The 12302-nt window shown below is 36.9% G+C and overlaps 1 protein-coding gene across 4 annotated transcripts in view; it reads left to right on the top strand.

Moving 5' to 3' along the window:
• Nucleotides 1-12302, top strand: part of Slc38a6 (solute carrier family 38, member 6) — a 53572-nt gene that overhangs the window by 40227 nt on the left and 1043 nt on the right. For 2 of the 4 annotated variants that reach the window (XM_005399168.2, XM_005399169.2), the window contains exons 9-15: nucleotides 2840-2905; nucleotides 3139-3192; nucleotides 5073-5152; nucleotides 5506-5606; nucleotides 10524-10648; nucleotides 11781-11925; nucleotides 12033-12127. In XM_005399168.2, the coding sequence (XP_005399225.1) occupies nucleotides 2840-2905; nucleotides 3139-3192; nucleotides 5073-5152; nucleotides 5506-5606; nucleotides 10524-10648; nucleotides 11781-11925; nucleotides 12033-12127 (666 nt within the window). The remainder of the gene's footprint in view (nucleotides 1-2839; nucleotides 2906-3138; nucleotides 3193-5072; nucleotides 5153-5505; nucleotides 5607-10523; nucleotides 10649-11780; nucleotides 11926-12032; nucleotides 12128-12302) is intronic. The other 2 variants (XM_013521932.1, XM_013521933.1) reach the window with 2 other exon arrangements.

The raw sequence follows: 12302 nt of genomic DNA, 5'->3' as shown, positions 1-12302 counted from the left end.
TATTAGCATGTATTTATAAATCTGTATATTATTTGTATTTTTAAGAATCTAGAAAACTATTATTTTCTTAATTATATTCTTCAAACAGTACAAATAAGAACCTGTTCTCTAGTTGTTCTCCCAGATTCCTTTTTTTAAAAAAATTAAGAAAAAGTTTCCTTCCCTAAAAAATCTAAAATTTCATAAATAGATGGATTTGCTTTTTGGGGAGGGTGTAAATTTATCTCTTTTGCTCCATTTTAGAAACAAATGAATTGACATTCCTCCCAGAAGTATTGTCTTAGATCAGTGTTTTAAATAATATTTTAGTAAGTTGGTAATCAAAATAGAGGACCAAATAAGTGGATTTTAGTAAGAAGCTTTTCTTCTGCTGAGAGCTGTGTTAGACACAATGGGTGTGAAAGTCCCCTGGAACACTGTGACCTGTCATCTGCAGCCACCTGCCCCACCACGCAGATGTGGGATGGAGATGAGTGTTTGCACAGGAATTAGCTGTAGTAACTGAATTTATATTAATTAATTTATTTATTTTTTCTGGTACCGGGAATCGAACTCACGACCTCGCACTTGCCAGGCAGGCGCTCTGCTGCTGAGCTAAACCCCCAGCCCCTATATTAATTTAAAACTTGGCCACTCTCAAATTTTTCAAATTAATGAAACAATAATATCTTTTGGAGCATTATTTGGAAATACTTTTATTTGAAAGTTTAAAAATAAGAGATGGTGAAATAAATGTGTTCGTTTGTGTTTGGTCTTTTTGAGACAGGATTTTGCTATGCAGCTCAGGCTGGCCCTGAACTCACTTTGTAGCTCAGGCTGGCCTCAAACTCACAGTGATCCTCCTGCCTCAGCTTCCCAAGTGCTGGGATTACAGCCATGCACCACTGTACCCAGCCCCTAGTAAAATAAATGAATAGCTCACATGTACCACTTATCAAGGTACCTGGTGTAAAAAAATAGGTACCTGATACCCAGCAGGTGCTCCATAAATGGCTGTCACCATCCACAGCCCCTCTGCTGGTGAGGGGGCAATGCGAGAAGCCAGATGTGGAGCAGTGTCAGCAGGGCCCAAGAGAGAGAGACCAGCAGTGACCTTACTCCTCCAGCTTCTTCAACCCATCTTTTCTTTTTTCGTCTTTTTGAACATTTCAGAAAAAAACATGCTTCTGAATTTGTTCATTCTTCTTGGTAAATTGATCATTGGAGTTTTGGGGGGTTTTTTAGTACATGTTTGTAGTATATAATGATTACATTTATTATGGGGCATTCCTACGTGTATGTAACACCTCTTAATTCTCTTTTCATCCCCTACCCCTCCCACCCCTCCCTGCTCTTTCCAACTCTTGTTCTCCTTTGCATTTGCAAAAGCTCTGTTTCCTTTGTTTCAGTTCTTTTTCTGTCCCTCCCCAATCTCTTATTCCTCTTCCCATTTGAAAAGGACCTCCCTACTTCCTATTATCTACCTTTTATTTTGCTTCTTATTTATGGTTTGGGTTTCTCATGTAAGAGAGGCCATATTATATTTAAGCTTATGTGTCTGATGTATTTCTCTTAATATTATGGTCACAAGGTGCATCCATTTAACTACAAATGTCTTAAGTTGATCTTTCTTGAAGGTAGAATAGTTTTATTTGTCTGAAAACTTACCAGAAATGCCATAGCAACATGCCCAATGTATTCTTTGGTTTTTTGGTTTGGCTTTTTTTTTTTTTTTTTTGTTTTTTTTGAGACAGGGTCTTGCTATGCAGTTCAGGCTGGCCTTGTGCTCACTTTGTAGCCCTGGCTGCCGTTGAACTCCCAACGATCCTCCTGCCTCAGCCTCCCGAGTGCCAGGATTACAGGCGTGTGCCACCACGCCTGGCTCCCAATGTATTCTTATAACCTCTTTTTTTATTGATGAGATTTTTAATTGAGTGGCTCTTTAGTTCACTCATTAATTTAGTCCCAAAAATATTTTGTTTAGAATTGTTTTGCCACTTACAACATTTTGATTGAATTTGCTAAAATCAAAAACTAGATAAATACCAACTAGGAGTAAGAATAGTGTTTACTGATTGATCTCCCACAAAGGACACACACTTCCTTAATTCTCTCTTGCCGCTTTGTATGCTGTGATTCAGCTGGAAGTGAACATTTGCAAAGTAATTATGTGCCTAAAACACTGGCAACAATGGGAATGTTGACACACTACAACTACAGGTCTAAAGAGCGTGGCCACAAGAGTAAAACATCCTGAGACATTCTCATTGAGTGTTTCTGGGAAGCAGCATCCCTCTGGGTTTCTTTTAATTTTATAAAATTTATTTTTTATAAATTTGGAATTCCCTAGCTGTGTGCTCTTATTCTAGCCAGCTTTCTCCACATTCACCAAAACTAACAGAAACCTGGAAAAGGAGGGGGAAGTGCTTACTCATCAGAAATCTCTGAGGTCCGCTTTTACTAGTCTCTGTTTATTTCTGCCTGTAGCCTTTCCCCAAACTGCTATTAATATTTCTCTATCTGCTGCTGACACAAATATTCATTTTGTACCATTGTCACTAAGAACAGCTTTTTGAGTTGGAATACTTTAAAAATGCGTTGATGCCACTGGAGTTGCAAAGGTTGATGGGAGAGTGCGCTCAGTCTTTAAAGGGGAAGATCCCAACTAAACAGATGTGAAGCACCCTACACTGTTAAGTGAAGACCCCATTCTAACCAGGAACCTCGTATTAGCCAGCAGTCTTCTGCTAGTGTCTTATTTGAAATGGTTTAGATTTGTTAAAACAATGCCTGCCTATTTGAAATCACTTATGAATTTTATTAGAAGTAATCTGAGTGTTGATTGTATTTATTCTTACAGATAATAATTAAAAAATGGTCCATCCCTTGTCCTCTGACATTAAATTATATAGAGGAATTCTCCCAGGTAATAGTTCTTATCTGTGTTTTTTACTTTTAATCTAAAAAGGAAAAGAGGCAAGTGAATGATTTTTTCCTAACTGGTGTAAAAGTAACAGCTCAATTGCATTTTGGAACTTTGTTTGGAAATACAATCTGGTCTGAAAGCTTAGTAATAATTAATTCACCATTTTTGTTGCTGTGTTCTGACTTTTAATAGCTGTTGGTTTCTCTCTTTCTCCCCTCAATACTCTTAAACAGATTTCAAATGCTACAGATGATTGTAAACCAATGCTCTTTCATTTCTCCAAAGAGGTGTGTAAGTTATTAACAGATACTTTTGGTTGATTTTTCACATTTCAAGTTTTAAGAGATTTGTGTAACAGGGTCTCTTAGGTCTTTGTACCTGTAACTAATTAATTTTCATGAAAGTGCTAAGTATAGGGTTGCCTACCAGAAGAATAATATTATTTAACGCAGGGTGGCCCATTATGAAACAGGCACTTTTTTTTTATTTTGGCATGCTTTAAAATAGAGCCTGTTTTAAATGGGTCTCTGCCTAAAAGAACAGATTTACCGAATGTCTGGTCTGGCCAATAAGGTCTTCTGTGGATACAGACTTCCTGTTGCCCTCTGGACTTGTAAAGCTAAATAGCCAATTACATCAATAACTCTTCCCCTGTGAGTAGAACTTTGGTCTGCAGCTAAACCACTTGAACACTGGACCAGCGAGCACTGCCAAAGTCTTTTCTGACCAGTATTCCAAAATTGAAATGCACGATGCCTGGAGCACAGACTAGAAGACCAAGTCCTCTTGCCTTCTCTAAGAACCTGAGCATACTAGAGATGCCTGCGAGAGCTCTTGAGCTCCAGCAGAAGCAACTGGACTGGAGCTATGACCTGGGTGGCCTCTGGTTTCATCTCTTGTACAAGAGTGCAGACAGTCTTTCCTGTTTCTGCAGATTTCTTCCTCCATACTTTCTACTTCTACTGAAGTGCCATTTTGTAGTTTCACAGATGCTAGAATCCCTTCTCATGTATGGTTCTATTGCTGAAGAATGTTAACGCGGTTACTCCGCCATACAGAATTTTCCTTTTTACTCCTTGAAAAATGCCTCTCTGGCCCTGCAAGGGAAGTTACCACATCTTTTACATGGCAAAGACCTCCATGTGCCTTATAATCTAGGTAGGGAAATTGACAAGCCAGGAAGTTGAGCAGTATATGAAACAGAATTTGTGAATTAAACTCTCATTCCCAGCAGGAAACACTACAGCTTCTCTTTCCATATTTGAAGAGTCTGGGCATTACAGCCCAAGAAAGGTCTTCAGCTGAAACTTCTTTTGCTAAAGAGCATAAAGCTAGTCAAGAGAGAATATTTTTAGAGCAGAAAAGAGAAGATAAATCCCCAGCATCCATTGGGTAAAGACAGTATTTTCATTTAGAGGGTAACTTTTTTTCTTTTATAGCTTTTGCTGGCTCTTATTAGGTATTATAATAAAAACAAAACAAAAAGTAGGCTTATGTATTACATGGGATCTTTTTTAATTTTTTCTGGTACCGGGAATCAAACTGCTGACCTCAGGCTTGCCAGGCAAGCGCTTGTGCCGCTGAGCTATATCCCCAGCCCACTATTACATTGGATCTTAGAGAGTTTTTAGGTCTAAATTAAATGATATTCATTCTTCCTGAAAGAGATCGTGATTAAAGATGCTGACAGCGCAAAGATATGATTAATATTTTTGTATTCCCTTGGACTGAGTTGGTAAAAGCAAGTTCAAAAGCATTAACAATTATTGCTGCTTCGGGTAGTAAGATATATTTACGTGTGTATACTTTAGGAAAAACTGAGAACTGCAGTAAGAACATTACTAAAATGGTGGTATTTTTATGTTACCTAAATTGTTTTTGTCTTAAATAACATATAGTGGGGGTTGTAGTAAAGCAGTATGGTATGGGAAGCAGCCTAAAAATTATTCTGGCCGATATAGGCAAAGCAGTTATCAAGTAGAATATTTGTGAGTGCTCATAAATGTGTCTCTTTTTTAAAAAAACAAGTATTATAAAGAGATAATTCATGAACAATGAAATAAATTTAAATAAATTTGATTTTTTTAAAAATGCACTGAATTTGTTACCAACTGTAATAGTGCGTTCAGTAGAATAGCATTTAAGGTCTTCTAAATTTTTTTTTCAGAGTACTTATGCTATCCCGACTATGGCTTTTTCATTTCTCTGCCATACCTCAGTCTTGCCCATATACTGTGAACTTCAAAGGTACTGTAGAACCCTGAAATACTCCAAATGCCCTAAGTGTGTCTTCTTATCTGTTGGGCTTTTAGATTGAATGACATTCTCATTTATGAATCCTTTCCTTTCGTCACTGTATTCTAAGTGTTAGTGTACAGTGAAACAAAACAGAACAATCAAGTGAACCCCATCCAAATTAAAAATGTTTCCTGGACATATAATCTTCGTGTACTAATTTCAAATTGTGAATTCTAATGTATATTTCTTGATGAATTGGGTCTTCAGTGATTGAGGAATCCTCATAACTAGCTTGGAAGATACTTGTTTCTGGAGATAGAATTCAGTTCGTAAATTCCACATTTGCCATTTTTGTCTTTTAGCCCCTCAAAGAGAAGAATGCAGAATGTAACCAATACAGCAATTGCTTTAAGTTTTCTCATTTACTTTATAGCTGCACTCTTTGGGTACCTTACTTTCTATGGTGAGTACGTTCTTTAATTATAGATGGCAAAAGAAATTATTATGTAGATAATCTTATTTCTGATTACTGTCCTTCTGACTTGCATTAGTAAGTCACTTTATTCAGGCCACCAGATTATAATACAGTGTTGTGGTAGCTCTGGGGCCTTAAAAATTTGGTTATTTTTCTCTTTTAAAGGTGAATCAGCTGGGTACAGTGGCACACACCTATAATGCTGGTCCTCTGAGGGGCTGAGGTCAGAGGATCAGAAGTTCTGCCCACCCTGGGTAACCTAGTGACACTTGTCTCAAAATAAAAAAGGCTGGGGATGGAGCTCAGTGTGAAGTCCCTGGATTAGATCCCTAGTACTGGGGGCGGCGGGTGGGGTGGTGGATTTAGTTTAAGATTAATGACTTCATATGAAATTTTTTTCTAAAACACCTTAGTAAAAATTCAAGTTTAGGAACATTGATGTTTCTCTACAAAAAAATGTTTTTGGATTTTAAATTTATGTATTTGATATATTAGATTCTAAGAAGTTTTGGGTTGGGAGAGTACATTATCGTAATTGTGAAAGAACAAGTTGAAAAGGGAATGTGCACTGGACTCTGGCCACCTGCTTAGATGTCAGACACTTCTCTTCTTTCAAACTTGGTTATCACAGAATTCATCAGATGTGCCTTCTGTGATGCACCGTGACCTTTCTTACTAATTCTTTTAAGGTACTTTTAAATCCGTAATACAAGTATAAAATTCCTGTTTTTACTTCGGAAAAATTCCCTGTTCAGTATGCTGTGGTTTCTTTTCTTTTCATAAGAACCTCAGGAAAAAATAAAACCTGAAAGTCTAGAACAAGAGAAAAACATAAGTACTCCTTTAATTTGTAAACATTTTAATTTGTAAATGAACACATTATAACACGTTATAGTTTGTCAAATTCCAGATACAATTTTAAGTTTATGAAGGCTTTTATAATAACGCTACAAATAAATGGCTGTTATTGCTAGGGTGATGTGTAGCTGTTGTGACTCATTTCTTGGGTGAGGGCCTTGTGTGCATATTTCAGGTTTTCAACACCCACAGTGACTGGCCATGGCCCTTATCTCCCGGAGTTTCCCCGAGTCTGACAAGTTGTTGGACAGTGTCTACTTGCACTGCTACATTTCCTCAGCCCTTTGGAAAGAGTATGGGTTTTGAAGTCCAGCAAATCTGGATCATATAACTCCGGTACTCTAGCTGATGACCTCAGATAAATTACTTCATTCTCATCTCCTCATCTGTGATATGGGGTAACTGCATAAGGTTGATTGAGATGGAAATGAGTTGCATGTAAAATGCCTGCTACAATATCTGGCACATAACAGCCCTTCCCAAACGAGAGGTACTGCTAGTGGTATGCGACTGTTATTATTATCATCAATATTGTAATTGTTGCATAATTTCAGAAACTTACTATTTTAAGTAAGACTGTTGAAATATGAGTTTTTAGTATATGCTGTATTACCATGGATTTTCTAGTATGTGAGAAAATTAGAATTGCTTTATATAGCCCCTCTTTTATATCTCTATGTTATTTCAGCAGTGTAATAAAGACTATCCCATTAATCTAAATCTGCTTTTACATTTTTATACTGATCTAGAGATGTAGAGCTACCGTCAAGAAAAACATTATTTCCATTGTGAGCATGGTACCCTGCTGCACACACTAAAAAGAAAGTAAAAACACACTGTCAAACTTTTTTGATCGCTATTAAAATTCTTTTTTTTTTTTTTTTTATTTTTTGGTTTTTCTCCGGTACCGGGAACCGAACTCACGACCTTGTGCTTGCCAGGCAGGCGCTTTGCCGCTGAGCTAAATCCCCAGCCCCTAAAATTCTTGAAATATGTAAGTTCTATTTTTATTGTTGGGTTCATTAATTTTTATATAGACCTGAACTCAATCAAATTTTTCTGTATTTGTAAGCTAATGTAGCCTCTTAGGATTCAAATACTTAGTATAGTGAAATTTTTGTTAAAATTTTAATATATAAATAAATTAAAATTGTCACTTGGCACAAATACTACTGGTTGTTATTTATCTGAAATTTTTGGGACTTGAAAGCGTTTCAGAGTTTTGAGGATTTTAGAATATTTGCAGAGACTTATGTTTCAAACATTTGGATTTTGAAACATTTTAGATTTTCAATTTTCAGATTAAGGATACCTGAAATGTGTTATTAGGGATCTTCAACACTGAGAAAAAGTCCAAAAATCTTTTTCTTCCTCCTGGGGATAAGTAGAACCACCTGGAAGAAACCTCAAGTGGCCTACTAATATCTAGAGTGACTGAGAAATAGTCACCTGAATCATTAGGTACTTCGGAGCTGTATTATGTTGTAAGAAAGCCTGGACTGCAAGGGATGTGGAGCAGGGATGGCTGCTAATACATTTCTTGAGCCAACATTTAAGTAAATGTTGGTGCTTTATATCCATTGCCCAATGCAGATATTGATTTGCTCTTCATAGTGGTTCTTTTCATAAACAAGAAAAACCTTAGGTCTTTCTATCAGGATGGCAAGCAGTCTCTTTCATATGGAAAATATTTGCTGATTGAGCCTGAGATCTTATCAAAAAGCTTAGCTTGGAATTAAAGCTTCCAATTTTTTTTTTTTAGATGAGCAACTGAAACCCACAGAGGTGAATTGTCCTCATAGTATTAAAGGCAGGTTTCCTGAATGCTAATCCGCTGTTTTTTCTGATAATCTTTGTAAACTTCATCCCTTATTTGACATTGTGTATTGAATAGGACAACACAGCCTCTTGACTTCAGGGACGTGTATAAATTTCAGCAATCACATTTGGGTCCTTTTTGGATTTGTAGAGATTCATCTGAGTCCAGAGAAGTGTGTTGTACTATATCCCTTACATGTGGTAAGAGTCAGCTCTGAACACAGGATGACTGGCTCAGAAGAAAGGTTTTCGTCCTGGGAAAGTAGGAAGTAGACATGCGACATGTATCTCGATTTTGTAATCTCAGTTTTCAAGCTTCTGGAGCTACTTGGTATCCTTTTATCCAGAGTTCCCAAGGTTTAGTTAATAATCTAATATTTGTCGATTAAAGGACCTATAAATGTGTACCTTGATTAATAGTACTGGCTCTAATTATAGATGTGAAAGCACTGTGTTCCAAGGAAGAGAAAAATGTTCCTCTGGTGAGGAGGCCAATGCTCAAGTGTTGCATAATAACCAGAACAGTTTGAAGTCTACAAAGTTGTTAAGCCAGAAGCATTACTAGCTTATTTTATGATTCAGAAAGTGGAAATAAAGCAGTTTGCCATGTATCTACAAAGACACAAGTATCTTGTAGATTTGGAAATAGAATCCACATTTCTAGTCTCACCTTGTGTAAATTTTATCTATAACACTTCAGATAATTCATTTCTCTCCTGTTTCCAGTATCATGTCTGGTTCAGATTCTTTACCTCTCAGTGACTATGACAGTAACCTTCTGCTTTTATCCCTCTTTGGGGATTTGTCTTCTACTCCATGCTTCTGCTTAGTTCAGATCATAATATACTCTTCTTCCTAAGTTGTAATTGGGTTCTCTGTGGCCTGCCAGATGGAGTCTAAACCCTGGGCAACACTGTTTTTAGTAGGTCTTCCGTGCATCCCCAGCCCTATCACCCACCTCTCTTTACTGTCCTGCACGTCGTATTTCAGCCACTGCAGTACTACTGGATTGCTCGTTTTCTCAGGTGCGTGTCCATTTGCTACCTCAAGGCTTCTGCTTGTGCCACTTCTTGCTTCTAGCGACTCTTGCCTCACCTCTTTGACTGTCCACACATGTGCGTTGGCTGATTTAATGTTCCAGTCACTGTACAGGTCAGTGATGCTTTCAGACCTTCTAGAGCTTTCGGTGATAGCAAACAGGCCACCAGGGCATGCATGCCATAGTTCACCCCCACTGCTATAGGTCAGTGTATTATTGTCCCCATTTTAAAGACGCAGGAACTGTAACTCAGAAATTGCTAGTAAGAGTTGGGATTTGAACACTGCTCTGTGGTCTCAGTTTAGAATCTTAATCTTTTTTAAACCTTTTGCCACTTGTGTTCATTTATGTCTGTACACTTTTTATTATGTTTGTATGTATTCATTTTATCTCCCCTCTCAATGTTAAGGTCCTTGAAAACAGATGTATTTAATTTTTTAAAAACTCCCCGCAGAACATCCTTTCTAAAGCCATACTCTCAAACTAAAGCGCACCGTTCTGATTTAAGTGCAAACTGATCTTTGCCCCTAGAGATGGAGACGCAGTGTTCTTGAGCACTTTACTCTTTTACGTAAGCCATTTCCCTAACACTTCTTTCTCTCTTATGAAAAATGAATGCACAGGTGACATATTGGTGAAGCTGGTAAAATGCACAAAACTGTAAGATTCTATAAAATACTGTGTTGAGGAAAACAGTGCAGCTTGAGCACCAAAACACTCTGGATGTGTAGCTCTGCCAGCTCTCCCCTTTAATGTTGTATGACCTCAGGCAAGTGATTTAGGCCTGCAAGTTTTGAATCCAACTACCTATCTCAGATTGTTATCCCAGGAACCACATTCACCAAACATGTGAGGACACTTTACAAATAACGTGAGGGTTCCAAACCCTCAGATTATAGAGAAGTTCTAAAAAGATCTTTTAAAACACACCCTCATTGTCATAATTTTGGAGATTCTGCCTTTTCTGGTTTCTAATTTTACGGAAAGGGGAACAAAGGATCGTAGGTTTCAGAAAGGTATTTATGTAATGTCTTTGTGTTTCATAGGATAGCGAAAGGCCAGAGGTGGCTTTGGATAATGGGAATCTAAGCCTACAGAGATCTATTAGAGCAATGGAAAATACTATTGCTATTATTGACACTTAGTACATAGCTTATAATATGATCCCTATTATTGTTTTTTATTTACAGACAAAGTGGAGTCAGAATTACTACAAGGTTATAGTAAATACTTGCCACATGATGTTGTTGTCATGACTGTGAAGTTATGCATACTATTTGCTGTGCTTTTGACAGTCCCTCTAATCCACTTCCCTGTAAGTATGTTTCAAGGTTTTGTTACTTAGTTTGTAGGGCTCCCTAATACGGCAACACTAATTCTTTGCAGACTAGAACCTTTGAATCACATAGAGGCTTGTATATCTTATTCATTTGTCAAGTAATGGATCAAAGACCTCGTACTTGCATATGGCCCCATGAAAGCACAGAAATAACAGTGAACCACTAAGCTAATTTGTGCCTTTGGAGAGTTAGTTTAGATTTACGCTGTCCCGCAGCATTGTTCCAATTTAGAGACTATAGTTCCAAAGTTTTGGGAGTTTATGTATTCTGCTTTCAAAAGAGTGTGCATGAGGACAAAGTGCAGTCAGCAGAAATAAGCTCCTACTGGCTTATTGTAGATTTATTTTCAAATAGACATGCTAGTTTAATCTTAGTCAAGATGTTTTACTTGCTCTAGAATGATAATTGATTTAAGGGAAGAACAAATTTTTATTCTGCATCTAGTTGCTATACAAAAGATCTTACCAGTTGCTGAGGAAATGGAAACAAGGCTTCAGGTCTGAGTGCTTCTGCATGAGTGTTGTGAGTTTTGTTTTGCTCGGCTTGGCTTTGCTTTTTAAACTGGGCCGTCAAGATTTTTCCCCCAACCTAAGCCAACTGCAGTGCCAGGCGAACGTGTATGGCTGTGACCCCTTGCTGCTGGCCTTAGCACTGGGAAGTGTAGTGAACTATTTTCCATATTTACATGCTGTGAAACAGACAATATAAAATAAAATAGTAAATGGTATTTCTTTTCCATGGCATTTTTTTTTTTTCTGTTTTAAATCATTTGTTTTTCTGTTGAACATAATGAAAATGATTCTTTGATATTTCATCACACAGTGTTATTCTTGGTAATATTTAAACTTATACAACCTAAAAAATTGCCAGTGAAATTTTTTTCTTGAATTAAAGCAAAATAATTTGTGTGAAGCTCATACAGAAAGGCTTATGTATATAAACAGTTTATGTGTATGAACACTTTATACTAGAGTATGCTATATTTTAGACTCTAAATAGTTTGGCATATAAGAATGTCATGGTTATTATACATGTGTTCCTCTAAGCAAATATTTTGCTGTTGATACTTCCTCTTTGCTTAAATCTGTTTGTTTTTCCCTTAAACAGGCCAGAAAAGCTTTAACGATGATATTTTTCTCCAATTTTCCATTTTCATGGATTCACCATGCTTTGATCACGCTAGCACTCAATATTATTATTGTTTTACTTGCAATATATGTTCCTGACATTAAAAATGTATTTGGTGTAATTGGTAAGTTTTCCATTTTAAAAAATTCACATAATAAAATGAATAAAGTTGTTAGAGTATCTCACATCAGAATCCAACAGTGTCTTGGTTTTCTTCTCTTCTCCTTGCAGGTGCCAGTACATCAACGTGTTTGATTTTTGTATTCCCAGGACTATTTTATCTTAAACTTAGCAGAGAGGATTTTCTCTCATGGAAAAAGCTTGGGGTAGGTTCTTTTTGTTTCTTTTACGACTCATTTTAAGAAATAGGTTGTCATTTTATATTATTTTACCTATGTCAGAAATTCAATATATCTTAAAATATAAAACATATTTTGAGAAAGGAAGTTTAAAAAAACACTACTATTCTTTATCTTCCCCCCCCCCCGCAAACATACGTAT

This window comes from Chinchilla lanigera, unplaced genomic scaffold (assembly GCF_000276665.1).
Source record: "Chinchilla lanigera isolate Chin_1 unplaced genomic scaffold, ChiLan1.0 scaffold00065, whole genome shotgun sequence".
Taxonomy (NCBI): domain Eukaryota; kingdom Metazoa; phylum Chordata; class Mammalia; order Rodentia; family Chinchillidae; genus Chinchilla; species Chinchilla lanigera.
The sequence above is the reverse complement of the archived record's forward strand: the minus strand, read 5'-3'. Positions and strand labels throughout refer to the sequence as shown.